Here is a 17,646-nt window from a genome sequence, read left to right on the forward strand (position 1 = left end):
TGTGTGTGTGTGTGTGTGTGTGTGTGTGTGTGTGTGTGTGTGTGTGTATGTATGTAGATACATACACACATATTTTTATGTATGTATATACACTATTGAACCACTCTCGATGTGTGAGGTAAGATGTCTTTAAGGTGAGGAATCCAGTAGTAGTACCTAGTAGGCATTTCTGTACACTCTGCCCATTTCTCCCATACATTCACATCACCACCACCACAGATCATGCCACCTTGATACTTTAATTTTAGATATACTTCTCTTTTCCTGTAAATGTCAAAATATTTTCTGAGGTTTAAAAATAGTTGTGTAAAATTTGGGAGTTTAATATTCATCTTTAAGAAAATTCACATAAGGTTAGAATAAATGGTTATATAGCTGGTCCACTGGACCAGGTTATTTGCTTGTATTTTTTCTTCTCCATTATGTCTTTGCTCAGGTCCTTTTCATTGCTTCAAATGTAACCCTGCCTTACCTCTCTACATACGGCTTTTCCTGAGTCACTTTTCTTTCAGGCTTATCCCATATGCCACCTTTTCCAGGAAGCATTTTCTGATTGTTTTTTCTTTCTTTCCAAAATACATATGACCATGCACATTAAAAATAAAACTTCTGTACTCTATTTATGGTACCCATTCTTTTACAAAATAATTGTGTGTGCTTGTTTACTCTCTGATAAAAGCTGTGGAAGAAAGGTTAGGAATGCAGGCTCTTTATTTTATTCATCTTTGTATGTCTTTTGAGTAGTTTCATTTATATTGTATATATGTATATATATATATAATCTTTAATTAAAGCATTTATTTAATTTGGTATTACTTTATGCACAAATAGATGAAACCTTATTGAATGATGTTAATTTTCGATTATTTTTTTTGACAAATACTTATGTGTCATGTTTGTGTTCAGTGTTGTGCTGGGTTGATAAAGAACTATAAAAATACAGGGTATCTTTTTTTAACTTGGTGAGACCATTTTGCCCTATGGCTCAGCTTAGAGCCAGAGTTTGTTTAAATTATTTAGGTATAGCACTGTAGTGTAAGTGAAGGGCATAATTAATACATGCAAATATAGGAATTTATGAATAAAAACATTTGTGTTGTCAAGAGCCATTCCATGTGTGGTGGGGAGTATTGCCTTATCAAAAGGAGGGAGGACATTTGAATCTGGGAAAGCAGCCCTGAACCAAGGATAGGGGGCATGTATTTTCATTTGGTATTAACTGCCTGGTTAAGCTTCATCTCTCTGTGATCAGTTATTAAAAAATACAAGATTTTTAGGGGCTTCCCTGGTTGCGCAGTGGTTGAGAATCCGCCTGCCGATGCAGGGGACACGGGTTTGAGCCCTGGACCGGGAAGATTCCACATGCCGCAGAGCAACTAAGCCTGTGCGCTACAACTACTGAAGCCCGCATGCCTGGAGCCTGTGCTCCACAATGAGAGAGGCCACCGCATTGAGAAGCCCGCTCATGGCAACGAACAGTAGCCCCCACTCACCACAACTAGAGAAAAGCCCGCATGCAGCAACAAAGACCCAACGCAGCCAAAAAAAAAATAAATTTATTAAAAAAAAACCACAAGATTTTTAGTACACAGAAGCAAGAAATATGCTAAACATTTGATATGTTATTTCATATGTAGACTGCTTAAAACAAGTATGAAGAAGGTGGTGATATCCTTGTTTATAAGATGAAGAAACTCAGGCTCAGAGAAGCTGAGAGATAGCTGGGATTAAACCCCAAACTGTCTTGGTTTCTTAAGCGTATTGTTTAGCTTTTTTAAATTTTGAGAACACCTGAGAATGTGGAAAGAGTGTGTCTCTGAAGGGGGCTCCCTTTCTGGGGAATAAGCTCTATCAGTCTTAAATTTTAGTCATATTTAAATCATGATTAACATAGGAATTCACTACTAAAGTAGTATAAGGATTCTGCAAAGTAATGTAATTAATATTACTTTGTATTTAGGCGTGAATTACCCTTCACTAAGTCGGCTCATCTCACCAATCCTTGGAATGAACATAAGCCAGTAAAGATCGGACGTGATGGACAGGTTTGTTGTTTTAATTGATTCTTTAAAAAACATATTTAATCGACTCTTTTAGAGATCTTTATTGAAGGATATTCTAAAACCATTTTTGATTGAATTTGTGGGAAAGATTAAGGGAAAATATTCTTATTTGGAGTTTGTGATTACTGTGATTTTGATTGATTAATCTGACTTCCGTAATGTTGAAAGGTAGCTTTATATGGTACTTCATTAATACAATTGAAGGAAAAGTTTTCAAAGAGAATTGGCATGATTTTTACATGCTTTTTCATTATGTTACTACTGTTTGACAGATTCTGAACTTTGTATAATATATTTTAGAAATGCCATTTAATGTCTTTGCTGAAGTTTTCTGAGTAGAAGGAAGCTTTATGAAAAGGAGATAAGTATGTGTAGTCAGGTTTTCAAATCTGCAAATGAAATTAAAAGTGTGCCGTGACTTAAACCCAAACCTGTGAACCTTACGGTTTCTACATGTAATTTTGAACCAGGTTTTCATTGCTTCTAAGTGAAAATATTGGTAATTGAAAATAAAACTTAATTTAAAAAAGTCTGTAGATTAGTCTGTTTTTCTAGTTAATATAATGTATTTAAGTGCATTTAGCAATTTATTATTATGAAAATTGTTGACACACTAACACGTTTTTCCTCCACTGTATTGAGATGGATGACTTTGTCCTGATACTTCTGTGTTTTGCACAAAGAAATATTCCTTTGTTGCAGAGGGAGATTGTCACAGACTTTTTGTATAGTTAACGTTGGAGATTCTACACTTTTAATTTTTCCCCTTATATAAATACGTGAAACACTTTTAAAAGGTTTTTTAGAAACCTTTCAAGGAAATTTATCGGAATCTCATACGATCATCAGCCTTGGGAAGGAAGCCTCCAAGTCAATCTGTTTTTGTTCTTGTACATCAGGAAAATACAAGTCTATTGAAAGTTTCTCCTTTTTTTTCATCTTGTAAATTACTACTTTCCTATTCTAGGAAATTGAACTTGAATGTGGAACCCAGCTTTGTCTTCTATTTCCCCCTGATGAAAGTATTGACTTGTATCAGGTCATTCATAAAATGCGTCACAAGAGAAGAATGCATTCTCAGCCCCGGTCAAGAGGACGTCCATCCCGTCGAGAACCAGTCCGGGATGTGGGAAGGTTAGAAACGTTCTTTGGACTGATAATAGGCACATGTATCAGAATAACATGATGGAGGAATGTGATTCGTCAAAAGTTTGTCCTGCGGTAAAGAAGAAAGAGAAAATCCTCAAATCAAGCTGCATGGACTAGTTTGTGGCTTCATTGAGGATTTCACATGGTCATCTTGGTCTCAGTCATTTTTCAAGAGGAAAATGGGGATCTTTCCTTATGCAGAAAAAATTATCTGCTAAAGAGTGATAACCAGTTTAGATTAGATAATAATCTGATAATACAATGTATACCATTGAAATGAGGTAGGCCTTTGTTGCTAAGAACAGGCTAGAAAGGAGGAAGAGGAGGAAGTCTTTATTTGCAAAAATTGTTAATATTTTGTAAAAAGCCTTTTCTTTCAGGTGTGTCTCTGGATAAGCCTTATCAGATATGGGACTTTTATAAAGGATCACTAATATTTTTTCAGAAGATGACGCCTCATTTAGAGGATAAAATATTTTAAGTTATTTTGATATTCAAGAGGAGCATTATTGGGACTGTTTCAGATTTTACCATCGTGATGTGTTAACCCCATTGTCAAATATTGTGTAACTTGTACCCAGTGAATTCACACATCTTGCTGAGCTTCTGAAAACAATAGGTTCTTTCCAAAGGGGATCAAGTGGCCCTGGGAGACCCGGCAACAAACCAAAAAGAAGGGCTGTTGCTGTGTCTGTTTACAGCTTTTCCAGATGCTGGCAGTACCTGTGGACTTAAAGTGTTTTTTAGAGGATCGCCATGGTTATTGATCACTACTTATGAACTAAACAGCATTTTCCAGGAAAAGGGGGTTTAACTTGTTACAGAATTGGAGAAGTCTTTGCAAAGGACTGATATATGCCCTTCTACCCAACACCTTCCCCTGTATAGATTTGCATACAGCTAAATCTAAAATATTCTGCTAAAGACTGTTGGATGTGTGGTTGATGGGATGAAACCTTTGGTTAAGTTTCCTTTTGGTGGAAACATCCTGTGGTAGGTACAGATAATCCAACAAGAGTCCCCATTTCTTTGAGCTTAAGAAGGACACTGTCAAGTAGGTAGGAGGAAACCTGGCAGAGCCCCCTTATTTTTGGCCTAAAAGGACTGAGCACCAAGATGTCTTTTGAAGTTTTAAGCTAAGAGGTTTCCAGTGCAATACAGTACATACAAGTGAAGTTTTTACCTCAGTTTTGCAATGGACTGTAAACTATACTTACACTACACCTTCTCTCAAGCCTGCCAGGGCCTCCATATTTGTATGTGGCTTACAGCTTAAAGTCAGTAGTTGGACTACTTTATGAACTGTTACTATCATGTTTTATACCGGTCGTAAATGCACTCCCCAAACTACAAGAAAGCGGTATGTTTATTTTTTTAAACCAGCTTTTAATTTTCTTAGTCTTATTTATTGTAGATGCAACTGTTTTTATTCTGTTGGGGGGCTTGGGTTTGTTGCAGCTTTGTAGTTTGAGTGAACTTGTGTTGCAAAAGTTAATGAAAACAGTTAATATGCAGAGAAATAGCTGGAAAACTAGTGATACCAGGTTATTATGGAGTTTTTTACATTAAGGGTAAAAAGGTGTATTTATTATTACCTTAAAAACTTGGATTTTTGTTTTTCTTTTGTGTAGCTCTTTATTAAATGCTAAGTAAAATGAAGTGTATTTAATGATGTATTTACATTAACCATTGAGATTTATGGAAGATAGTGAAGAGCAGCCCTCTGCAGATAGTAAAGTTGTCACCTTCTAAAGAATACACTTTGAACTCGTTTTATGAACTCTGTTAAAACTCTGCCCCATTACGTGCCAGTTTTATTTTAAGGCATTGTCTCTGGAAAACATTCCCATAATTCCTAAATGTTATTAACTTTAGAAATTGGTTTTTCAAAGTATTAAGATTTTCAAAACTTTTCTGTAAAGTCACGTTTAATTATCAAATTTTCTGTATGATCATGTGAAAAGTGTAATTTTGTGCAAAGCAGAAGAAAAATATTTAAGAAATTCTTAATTTTCTTTAGACTTAGCCTAAAATGACATTAATACGTTTAAATATATAGATTTTAGAATTACCTGTTGTGTAATGATGATAGTTTTTTTTCCCCTTTCTTTTACCTGAATGGAGACTTTATTTGGGAAAGTGTTTTGTTAAACTGGATATTTATATTAGTTTGAGGGCAGCTCATTTACTTTTGTTTAGATTACTAAAATGTGATGTACGTATTTTGAGCAGGTTACTCTTTGCAAGTGCCTCGTCATAGCATGAGGATTACAGAGAATATCTATTCCAGCGATACATCTAAGGATTGGTGTATAGTAATTACTTTGAGGAATTAGAATTTAGGAATTTTAAGGTATTTGCTCACCAAAAATGAGGGTGTTATTTTAAAGGAAATAATGAGCTTTTTTGTGTGCTTATTTCTGTCAGAAACACTTGCTTTGCTGTTTGTTCTCCCAGCAGTTTTTGGTTTAATTTCTAATGTGTCTAATTTGTGTAGGCGTCGACCAGAAGATTATGATATTCATAACAGCAGAAAGAAACCAAGGATTGACTATGCCCCTGAGTTTCATCAGAGACCAGGTTAATATTTTATAATCCTGCAGATATTTGACTTGAAATTATTAAAAACAACAACAACAACACAAACTTCTATCATGACCCTATAGTTTTAAAAGTGAGAAAACTTTAGGATGCGACTACTTAAACCTTAGGAAATTATTAATCACATAGTAATTCCTCTTCTTTGTTAAGGTTGTTTATTCTAGTGTGACTCATTATCATAATCTGTTAATTATCTGAAATTACTAATTTATCATTATTGCACAAATGGAAACTGCACTTGTGCTTTTAAGATTAAATGTAGTTAGGGAAAGCAGTGATCTTACACTGTATTAAGCTTTTTATTCCCTTTGATACTTAGTATTTCATGTGTATACAGCTTTAAATGGAAACGGAAATAATGCTGTATTTTTCTAAATAAAAATACCTTTGACATCATTTTTTTAGAGAGGAATGGGGAATGCTTGGTTTAATCTAAAAGCAGCTTTTCAGTTAGTCTTTCCCTTACTGGAATTGAAAAAGGCAAAGTGTATTTAAGAGAAGATATTTAAAACAGTCAGTGATACACGTATAAAAATTAGGCAGTTTGGAAGTTGGTGTTAGCATTACAGCACTGTATGTGGCAAGTGGCTTGATAAGCCTCATTCTTCTCCAAAATGGGATATTCCAGAGAGTAAAATTAAATTTTTCCCCAGTAACTTGGCCACTCGGATTTTTTTACATTTTTAATATACTGAGTACTTATGAAAAGGAGGGAGAATATTTCTCTTATTACCATGGTTCTTTCACTTATTGATAAATGTATATATCTTCATTTTTGCAACTTTTGTTAATTTTGCTTTTCTCCCTGTACGTTTGCATTTTTTAAAACTATGGTTGACTTAGCAAGACTTGTGTATACTCAAGGTAGAGGTAAACATTTGTTTTAAGGAAGCCCTATTACGGTGTCCTCAAGATAATTCCTCTGCCCTTACCTTCCTTACGGTGCAGCATGAAGAAATTTCTGTCTAGCAAGAAGTGGGGTGTGAATTTAGAAGATCCATATGAAAATCTCTCTAGCAGTTTATAATTCTGTGATATCAGTAAGTTATTTAGTTACTTTTATCATGTAATCTGAGAAGAAAATCTGAAAGTGGAATAATACAATAATAGCATCACTATTATTTCATGGGAAGAATTGAATTGAGTGGTAAGGAAGGTTTAATTATAATGCCATAATAAAAAACATATATTTGATATACTAAAATGCTTGATGTTTAAACAGGGTATTTAAAGGATCCACGATACCAGGAAGTAGATAGGTAAGTTGGGTTCACTCTTGCTTAGTTTTGAATTACATTCTTGGAACTGGTTTATGAATTACCTGAATTTAGTTTCACAAATCTTATTCCCAACAGACGGTTTTCAGGAGTTCGCCGAGATGTGTTTTTAAATGGGGTAAGCATCTCACTTTTTAAATTTAATGTACATAAAATCTGTATATGATTTATAACTTCTGGGCATTTTATTTATTAACATTATCATCTTTCATTTTAGTCCTACAATGATTATGTGAGGGAATTTCATAACATGGGACCACCACCACCTTGGCAAGGAATGGTTTGTATTATTCTGTTTTTGCAAGTTATTTAACTTCATTTGCAGTTCCATACATTTTGAGTGCTTACTTGGAATATGATTGTTACAGTTACCCATTAGGAGACTTAAAATACGTATCTTTGGTGATATATACTTGCATGCTGTTTTTAAAACTAAAGGCTAATGAATGATTTGATTTATATTAATAGTACCGGCTTAATTGATGAGTATTATGATCTATTATTGTAGTGGCTAGTAGTGCAAACTCTTCGGGGTTCAAATACCTTCCCTTCTCAACTCTGACCTTGGACAAGTTTCATAATATATTTTTTTCTTATAGCTTTCCTTATCTGTAAAACTCGATAAGCATCCATTCATTCTTTGGCTCATCAAACTAATATTTAGAACCTACTCTTTGCAGGCACTGTGCTTGCTCTGGGTATATGTTGGTGAATAAATTGGGCATTATGTCTATCCTTTTATGGCTTAAAATTTAATGGTATAGTCATTAATATCATTTAATGTCAACCTCAGGATTGTCAAGAAGCTAAATATACAAAATACAAGTTAAGTTTAGCATAGTGCCTGACCCTAATATTCAGTAAATTCTCTATATTAAATAAGGTTAATTAAACCCTATTCCTAAACTTTAATTTTTTTTCCTTTCTTTAAGAAAACTGGATATTCTTCTTAGAATATATCTTAAGGTATTGAGGATAGCTGAAGCATTAATCCCTAAAAAATAAAAAACTTGGAAGTTTAAGTAGTTCTGATTGTTTCTTACCTTTTTTATCTTAAATGCTGCCTGTAATGTGGCATTTCCATCTGACTTTTGTTTCACTTAGTTACTCTGTACAGATAGATGAATTATGAGGTTACTTTCCTTTAGATTCTATGAAATTAAAGAAAATATTTAATATTATTATCTTGGCACTAATTAGGGGGAGAAGTACCTTTGATTTTCCATTATTTTATAATGGCATTTAAAAGTTCATTAGCCCCTGAGTTTTTTTTTTTTTTTAAGAATACATTTGTACATAGTGGTTAAGATGACTGATTCTAGAGCCAGAATGCCTGATGTTGTGTCTAACTTCCACCCCTTTACTAGCAGTGTGATCTTAAGCAGGTTACTTAACCATTTGGTGCCTCAGTTTCCCTTTTGTAAACTAGGATTACGTAATAGTACCTATCTGTAGGGTTGCTGTGAGAATTAAATGAGCCATGTAAAGTGCTTAGGACAGTGCCTGATCCATAGTAATCACTGTGTAGTGAGGGCTCGCTGTTTTTATTAGTATGTAAATGGTATGTATAAATGTTAAATTTTGGAAGATATGTAATTACAGAGTTTATTACACACATTTTCAACAAGCAAATAAAGAGGGTATTTTGACGAATCCTAATGCCATCAAAGTAAACGGCTTGTACAGAGTAAATTATTTGTTTGGGATGGGTGGTTTGGATAGGGGAATTCTAAGAATGGTTTGTTTACAAGGATGTTTGGTAGATGCTTATGGAAGTGGTTTTCTTTTTTTAGACTCCTTATCCTGGAATGGAACAACCTCCACACCATCCTTACTATCAGCACCATGCTCCACCTCCTCAAGCTCATCCCCCCTACTCAGGACATCACCCAGTACCACATGAAGCAAGATACAGAGATAAACGAGTAGTAAGTGAATGAGAAGGCAGAAGTATGAGGGAACTACTTAGAATTCTGTAGATAATTTGAATGTGAGGGATACCAGATTATGTTGAGTGGTAGACGGTTTCATATTCTTATTGAAGGCTGTTTTTGAAGTAATTCACAACTTGTTTTTATTAAAAATGGCTAGTTTCTTTGATTATTTAAGCAGACTATATTTGAGTTTGAGATTTCTGGGTCTTCAGTATAGTAGTTGGGCTTAGTTTATTAAATGTTATACACACACACACACACACACACACACACACACACACGATGACTCTGTGCTGGGCCACATAAACATCCTTTTATCTTCCCACATGATGAAGAGCATGCATATCTGAGAGGACCAGTCAGAGCAGTAGTTTCCTAGCCTATCTTTGAGATACTTTCATCTGTCATTTATTTCCTTATCCTCATAAAGATACTAATCCTTCAAAATAAAGTCATACTAGGATCTTTAATGTTCGGTTAAACAATTTGAGAATACTAATTGACTAATAGACTTTAATTTAATAGTGGTTTTTTTTTTTTCAGTCACAGAAGAAGACATATACAGCCTATATGTATGATGAAATCTTAGTTGACTAGCTGGATTGTGTTTTTAAAAATGCCTTTTGTAAATGATCATATTTTCAAAAGAAGTTTTTCTGAGATTGCTTTATCAAAATGTACTTTTAAACAAGTTCTATTTCTGTTGTAGCTTTTTTGTTAGTATATATGTATATATTTCATACTTAGGTAATATTCACATATTTATTATATGTGAAAGGTAGTGTGAAATTGTTTTTGAACCTTATATTTTATATATTTAAGCTGACTTTTGAAGAGACCAATTTCAGTAAGTAAAGAATTGAGAACTAAGAGTAGAAATCTAGAGCAGGGGTCAAGTTTAGAAATATCCACGGTAACAACCTTGCACCTCAGTTGCTTATCTTACCCTTCGTTGTCCTCCTCAACCTTTTGTGTATTATTAGCTCTGTGTGGAATAGACTACAATCTTACTGCAGTACATATTTTCTTAAAATTCTGTCAAATTCCACAAATTGTCATTAACAATGATTCAGTCTGAAAAAAATCAGGAATGGAAGAATTCTTAATTTCACCTTTAGAGGGCAGAGTTGGTTTGGTTTAGTTTGTAGACTCAGGAGGAAAAATAAGTAGAGCTCACCTGTTGCAGAAAAACATTGATGACATTTAGCGTAGTTGACAGCATGTATTGATGTATTTATTGATCATGTGGTTGATGGTCATCAGGTGATTATTTTGGCATAAATCTTACTAAAGGGATTGGATGGAGAAATCATCAAAGTTAAATAGAAAACTGCATGAAGTGATTTTTTAATGAGATTTGAATAATCCTCTGTTGTAGGTGTCTAATTAGTAAGACATCAAAATCCTTTCTCTAAACAATGTCAGAATTACATTCTGTGAATTAATAGGGCATTTCTTTAGATTCTTTCTCTACAATGAAGGGACACATAAATTCCGTTTGATTTTTGACATACCTTACCCATTTCTTACCTTTTCTAGCATGATTATGATATGAGGGTGGATGATTTCCTTCGTCGAACACAAGCTGTTGTCAGTGGTCGGAGAAGTAGACCTCGTGAAAGAGATCGGGAGCGAGAGCGAGACCGCCCTAGAGATAACAGAAGAGACAGAGAACGAGATAGAGGACGTGATAGAGAAAGAGAAAGAGAGCGATTATGTGATCGGGACAGAGACCGAGGGGAGAGAGGTCGATATAGAAGATAATGTGCTTTTGGAAGCACTGATTGTTTAAAAATAAAAAGAATCTTGTATTTTTCTTTTTGTGTGTGTTTACAAGTAGTAAATTTATTTTCAACTGTCTACTTAAAGTTCATTGTGTAGAAGGATTTATTATGACCCTCTTTGTTCCAAGCATGCAGTATAATAAGAACTGGAAAAACTCAAATCCTCCAAAAAATGCACAGTTGACAATTTGAGTTGAGACTTTTATTGGGGCAGAATGGAACAGTCCAAGAATGTAGATATTGATTCAGTCTCCATAAATGTTCACCTACATATAGTATGTTCATCCTAGAGTTATTTTTTGTTTTCTTTCTTTTGAATCTTGATGGATGACTGCCACAATATTTTGCTTTGATGTATTTCTAAATGTAGGTGCACACGGTTCAGTAAAAATAATGCTGCTATCAAGTATGCAAATATTGAAATATGATGGTTTGACTGTATGGCAGTGTTGTAGCAGCCTCTTGGTTTTTCCTTTTTTTTAATCTTAAAAAAAGTCACTTTTTATGTTTCTTCCGTCTTCAATGATGACAGCAATATTAAGAAGACATTGCTATCTAATTTTTAGTCTTTTTAGATAAAAAATTCCTATGTTCAGTAGCATGGTTGATGCTATTGTTTAGCCTTTCCCTCCAAACTGTATACATTGGCTTGGAATGTTCACAACTTGCGTGTGTGGCAGCGGAAGATAATTCCCATATTCTACATTGCTACTGTTTTGTATAAAATAAATTGGTAAAGATTGACACTTATGTCTTGTATTTCTTTCTTGTCTGTATGCAAGTTTGTTTCCTTATATATTAGTGGACATAAAAGAATGCTTTGTGTTCAGGAATTGTGGGAACCCCAGTTGTCTCTTTTTGCATATTTTATGAAATGATTAACTTACGTCAATTATATTAAAAGCTTACTTATATTTCTAATATAAGAACTAATGGTACACAGTGGAGTTTCGTTAGTATTTTGGTTAAGTATTCATCTGATAACATTTTTGGATCTCCTCTGATTATAGGATTGTTTTTTCAGGTTTTGTGTTGGTTTGTGTGTAACTTTGTTAAGTTAGCTACTTTAGGTATTTTCTATTTTACTTTTAGAATACACTTTTAAAATTTAGCCCTCTTATAGTTACTTATTTTAAGTTAATCAAGTTAATCATCAATCCCTCTCAGTAATAACAAGCTGTATAAAATACAGTTTATGAGAGTTTTTTTTGTACTTTATTTTGAGTTATACCTATAGTTTTGGCCTTTGTTATGTTGAATATTTAAATATTTGGGATATTTGACCACATTTTTTTGTTTTCATACATTGTCATAATTGTGTTCTGTACCAGATCATGATTACAGTTTTATATTTGCTCTATATTAGTCTCAAGAACACAGGAACTTCACTGTTGAAGGATACTTAAAACTATCAGTTTACTGCTTTCATATGCTCACTGGTATTTAGAATATTTTTCCATTCAGTTACAATTAGTAGGTATATTTACCTATTTCAAAAATAAAGCATAAGGATTTAAGTCTGTGCAGTGTGGTAGAGAAGAAAGAACATTTAACTATTACGAAACCTGGGTTCTAGATTCAGCATTGCCTTTGATTAAACCAGTTGGTAATACATGGTAAGTCATTTCACTGACATTTTGCTTGTATTCATCAGTATGTTTTACAAGTTGATATCTAAGGTTTTCTTTTCAAGTTCTTAAACTCTGAAGAATTTCTAAAATGTAGAGGAATCACCAAAAATGTTACTTTATGAGATAAGTAGGTAATATTAAAGTCATCTTTCTGAAATAATCATAGTAATAATAAAATATACATCATGTTGAGCACTTTGTATTTAAAGTCACTTTGTGCTTTCACGTACTGACTTCATCTTCATATAGCATCTCACTCTGTATTTTTATACATGGAGAGATAGGCCCAAAGAGGTTAATAATTTGCTCAAGATTATAAAGGTGGTAATTGATGGAGCCAAGATTCCACCCATATATTTCAGCCAGTTTGGTGTTTTTGAAGAAGCCATCTCATCATTTGGAAAAAATAGAAAAATATTTTAAATGATGGTGCTGGGTTCTACTAAGGATATTAAACATTTCAAGCTTCCTTATTAAAAGAAGTGTCCAATCACATGTTAACGTGTGCTTTGTATTTTAGGTGTTAAGATGCTTAGTATCCAATTAATCTATTCTAAAAAGCTAACATTTACTGATTTCTTACTATGTTATCATGTATTCTGTATACTTAATGTTAGCTGATTTACTCCTCACAATAACTGGTTTTTCTCCTCATGATTTTTTTGAATGAAAAAACTGACAGAGGAACGTGGTGTGAAAGATTGAATGATAATTTTTTTTCCTATGCAAAGAAATCAAAATAATAGAAGTGTAAAACGGAAATTTTGATTAGCTATTTGAAGACATTTATGACAGCCTTCCTTATTGTGAGAAGCATAGTTTCTTCCATGTATTCTACAATATTGACTGTAAAAATCTATACATCAGCAGCATGTTCAAGTCAAACAAAATTGTTATTCAGAGTGGTTTTCTTTTTGTCTTCTTGTTTGTTTGTTTGTTTTGGCAGCATGGGATCTTAGTTCCCTGACCAGGGATTGAACCCGGCCACCGCAGTGAAAGCACCAAATCTTAACCACTGGACACCAGGGAATTCCCTATTCAGAGTTTAGAAATTCAGGGTTTTTATTAGGTGGAGAAAAATTCAAGGGAGGGAAATGTAATTCAGGTATGTCACTTGTCTTTTGGCTTTGCTTTCCTCTATAATGACTTTATTCTCAGGCATAGTCTTAAGTATTCCAAAAATGGCCATTACCATCTCCAGGCTTCTATTATCCATATAGTTCTCAGTGTCAGAAGGAGAGAGACCATTTTTCCAACAAGTTTCCATATCAATTCCACAAAAGAACTCTGAATAGCCATGCTGGTTTCATGGAGCCAGGTCTGATCCAATGTGTGTGTCCAGGGAAATGGTGTTCTTTGACTAGCCAGCACTGGAGGCAAGAGAAGCTGGGGCTATTATGTCAGTGCCACTGGAATTACATCAGGAGCGACAGTTCCCAAATGACTTGGACAAGTAGATAGCTGTTAAATGCGTGTTCTCTCATAGAACTAATATCTCTATGTCTGATTTTTCACTCAGAATATTTTGTCATCATAGGCATAGCTTCCTTCTGTTCCTGGATGTCTCTTTTCACCCTGCTGTAGAATGCCTTGGTCACTCACCTGAAAGACATAGATCCTGCTTTGTGCTATCACTAAAATTATGATCTTAAGGCATCGATGTATGTAATAATAAGGAAATACGAGTTTTTGCAGCATTTCACTGACTATGCTAGAGTTCCCTGACTGCAAGGTAAGGGTGACTGTTCACACATGGGTCATTTTATCTCAACTTTTAAAATTTTGTTTGATTTGGATAGAAAACATTCCAAATGTAATTTGATGTACATATTAAAAATTGAGGCACATGTGACACTATTCATCCAAACCTTTAGACTTCAAGTTCCTTGTAGTAGGAATAGGTATCTTAGAACTTAAACAATTCATAGTATTCTATCCTCTGTATTATGGGTCATCTAAGTTTTTTCTCCTTTTCATGCTCTTAAGTCTTTGTGTTTCCCTTTCAGTTTCTTCTCTATGTCCTAAATTTTTCTGTGACACCTGAAAGACTATTCATTCCTACAAATGATTTTCAGGGTATAACAGGTCAGAAAACTGTTCCAGATCTTGGCGTCCACTGAACTCACGCAAAGGAACTTTTTTTTTAATTACGTGGCAAAAGACAGGAGGCTGCAGTTAGCCTCAAATAGTTTTCAAAGGACTCAATGATTTTGGAATGTGAGCTCAGTACTTTTGGTTGGAAATAATCAATGGGCAAACAACTGGCTTATAAGAGTGCAAAAATTCCTACTACCCACTTCATCTGTAGTGGTTTTCAGAAGTGGATGAGAATTTTGATAGAAAATTAGGAAATGTGTTTTTTATGGGAACATACTATTTAGATTAAAGGTATTTCTTTTACTATGGGGGTAATCGTATTTTTCCTCTAACTCCTGAGGGTTTTTTTGTGGTTTTTTTGCGGTACACGGGCCTCTAACTGTTGTGGCCTCTCCCGTTGCGGAGCACAGGCTCCGGACGCGCAGGCTCAGTGGCCACGTCTCACGGGCCCAGCTGCTCCGCGGCATGAAGGATCTTCCCAGACCGGGGCACGAACCCGCGTCCACTGCATCGGCAGGCGGACTCTCAACCACTGCGCTACCAGGGAAGCCCCTTCTGAGAGTTTTTAACTGAAGTCTATGGAGATAGAATATTATTGGGATTAATTTTAAGCTCAAAATACTCAATTTTTAAATTTTTGTTTTCAAAACAATGCACATAAAATATTTACTATATATAAACTTCCTTTTGGATAAGAAATCTCCATTTGTGTCATTTCTTGTTTCAAAATCATATTCTGTTGTAGAAAAACTTGTACAAGAACTGCTTACTTTGTAAGCAGACCTCTTTAGAAATGTACATTATCTGTACTATAGCAGCTGTTTTTCATCACTGCAGTGAGATCATAGAGCTTGAGAGAGAATTTGAGAACAGATCCATTGACTCTAATAAATTCTAAATAATAGTCACAGTGAATGTTACTGATTTCTTTTATAGCCTCCATTCATTGTTTTGTCCATCCTAACAGTTCTTCAATTATCACCAAAGTATCCCACCCTGCAAGAACCCATGTGATTCAGAATTAGTTGGCCCCATCCTCAGAGAGTGAACTTGATTGGCCAGGGTTATCCCATTCCTTTAGGAACTCATGAATCAGGGCATGGCATTCCTTTTGCCAGGACTTGGCTTAAAATTAGGCAGTTTACCATACTTAGGCCAATGAAATGCGATGGGAGTTTTTCTGAGAATTTCTGGGAAAGGTTTGCCTGCTCTTTGGAGAGAGTCACTGAAATAGATACTTTTTCATCTCATGGGACTAAATTATGTGAATGTGAAGTGTGGGAATGTTTTAACTATTTTGCCAGCTTCAGGGAACTGGTTTAAGGATAAATCCAACAAACAATAGGACAACCCGTTCTGTCTTGCATCATAGAATAGGGTAGAGATTTCTGTAATCTTTGAGGAACTTTTCTACTTCACTGGGCCTTGAACCAAAGATGCTGTAAGTACAGTCAAGGATTTACAGAAATAAGGAAAAATCATTGGGAAGAGGTCATAGATCTGAGTAAAACAGAGGGTGAGTGAGGGTGCAGGATCAATATGGACAAACATCTTGATAAAACAAGTTACATTTCAGCTCAAGAAAAAGTGACACAGGGTTATGCTTTGCACTTGAACTCATCCGACCCAAGTGCTGATGTGGGGAAAAGGTGCTCAGAGCACATTGGAGTTTATAGTAAAAATCTGGTAAAGGGAGAAAAGGGAAGGGAGAAATTTAATGATGTTACATTTAATCTTTACATCCTCTCTCTCCAGTAGGCGCTTCAGACTTTATTGCTAGTATGCAATAAAGTCAGGCTTTGAGCCACATTGTTTTAACTCAGTAGCCCACAATCTTCTGAGAGGAGGAAGGAAGAGCTTATTTCTCCTCTGTTTGGGAATGTGTTTCCTTGTGCAATCTGGCAAAAGAGTCGAGATATGGTGTTGATTAGGAATGAAGGAAAAAAAATCAAAAAATTTTTAAAACATTTAAAAATTTTAAATTCATTTAAATTTGTTGTTTAATTGAAGCATAATTGAAATGTAACATTATATTAGTTTGAGGTGTACACGATTTGGTATTTATGTATTGTGAAGTTATCACCACAGTAAATTTAGTTAACATCCATCACCACGTGTAAGTTTTTTTCTTGTGATGAGGACTTTTAATATTTACTCTCAACAGTTTTCGCATATGCAATATGATGTTAGCTATAGTCACCATGCTGTTAAAATTACATCTCCATGACTTGCTTATTTTGTAATGGGATGTTTGTACCTTTTTTACCCCTTTCAGCCATTTTGCCCACCTCCACCACCTGCCACCTTTGGTAACCACCAACCTATTTTCTGTATAAAATTTTTACTTTAAAGATTTTTCTTTTAGATTCCATCCACATTTAAGTGAAATTGTACAGTATTTGTCTTTGACTTGTTTCACTTGGCATAATGCCCTCAAGGTCCATCTGTGTTGTCAGAAATAGCAAGATTTCATTCTTTTCTTATGGCTGAATAATATTCCATAGTGTGTATGCCACACTTTCTTTATTCAGACATCAATGGACACTCAGGTTATGTCTGCATCTTGGCTATTGTAAATTTGCAATGAACATGGACGTGCATATATCTTCTTGAATTAGTGCTTTCGTTTTCTTTGGGTAAGTACCCAGGAGTGAAATTGCTGGATTGTATGGTAGTTCTATTTTTTAGTTTTTTGAGGAGCCTACACACTGTTCTGCATAGTGGTTGCACAAGTTTGCAATCTCAGCAACAGTACAGGAGGGTCCCCTTTTCTTCATATCCTCACCAACACTTGTTATTTCTTGTCTTTTTGATAATACCCAATCTAACAGGTGTGAGGTGATATTTTGATTTGCATTTTCCTGATGATTAGTGATCATGAGCACTTTTTCATGAACCTGTTGGCCATCTGTTTCTCTTCTTTGGAAAATAGCTATTCAGAACTTCTACCATTTTTTAATTGGATTTTTTTGGGGTTTTGTTTTTTTGCTATTGAGTTGTATGAGTTTTTTAATATATTTTGGATATTAACACCTTATATATATGATTTGCACATATTTTCTCCCATTCTGTAGGCTGCCTTTTCATTTTGTTGATGATTCCCTTTGCTG

General features: G+C 34.6%; 1 protein-coding gene across 4 annotated transcripts in view; it reads left to right on the plus strand.

The window, feature by feature from the left end:
• The window catches only part of YTHDC1 (YTH N6-methyladenosine RNA binding protein C1), a 34,819-nt gene extending 23,261 nt beyond the window's left edge, over positions 1–11,558 (plus strand). For 2 of the 4 annotated variants that reach the window (XM_027089655.1, XM_027089658.1), the window contains 8 exons: positions 1,961–2,045; positions 3,031–3,197; positions 5,710–5,792; positions 7,036–7,072; positions 7,145–7,208; positions 7,308–7,370; positions 8,884–9,018; positions 10,564–11,558. In XM_027089655.1, coding sequence (XP_026945456.1) covers positions 1,961–2,045; positions 3,031–3,197; positions 5,710–5,792; positions 7,036–7,072; positions 7,145–7,208; positions 7,308–7,370; positions 8,884–9,018; positions 10,564–10,788 — 859 coding nt within the window. In that variant the 3' untranslated portion in view covers positions 10,789–11,558. The remainder of the gene's footprint in view (positions 1–1,960; positions 2,046–3,030; positions 3,198–5,709; positions 5,793–7,035; positions 7,073–7,144; positions 7,209–7,307; positions 7,371–8,883; positions 9,019–10,563) is intronic. The other 2 variants (XM_027089659.1, XM_027089656.1) reach the window with 1 other exon arrangement.
• Positions 11,559–17,646: the final 6,088 nt, after the last annotated feature.

This window comes from Aethalodelphis obliquidens, unplaced genomic scaffold (genome assembly GCF_003676395.1).
Source record: "Aethalodelphis obliquidens isolate GAN/ISIS:26980383/991018 unplaced genomic scaffold, ASM367639v1 scaffold67, whole genome shotgun sequence".
Lineage (NCBI taxonomy): Eukaryota > Metazoa > Chordata > Mammalia > Artiodactyla > Delphinidae > Aethalodelphis > Aethalodelphis obliquidens.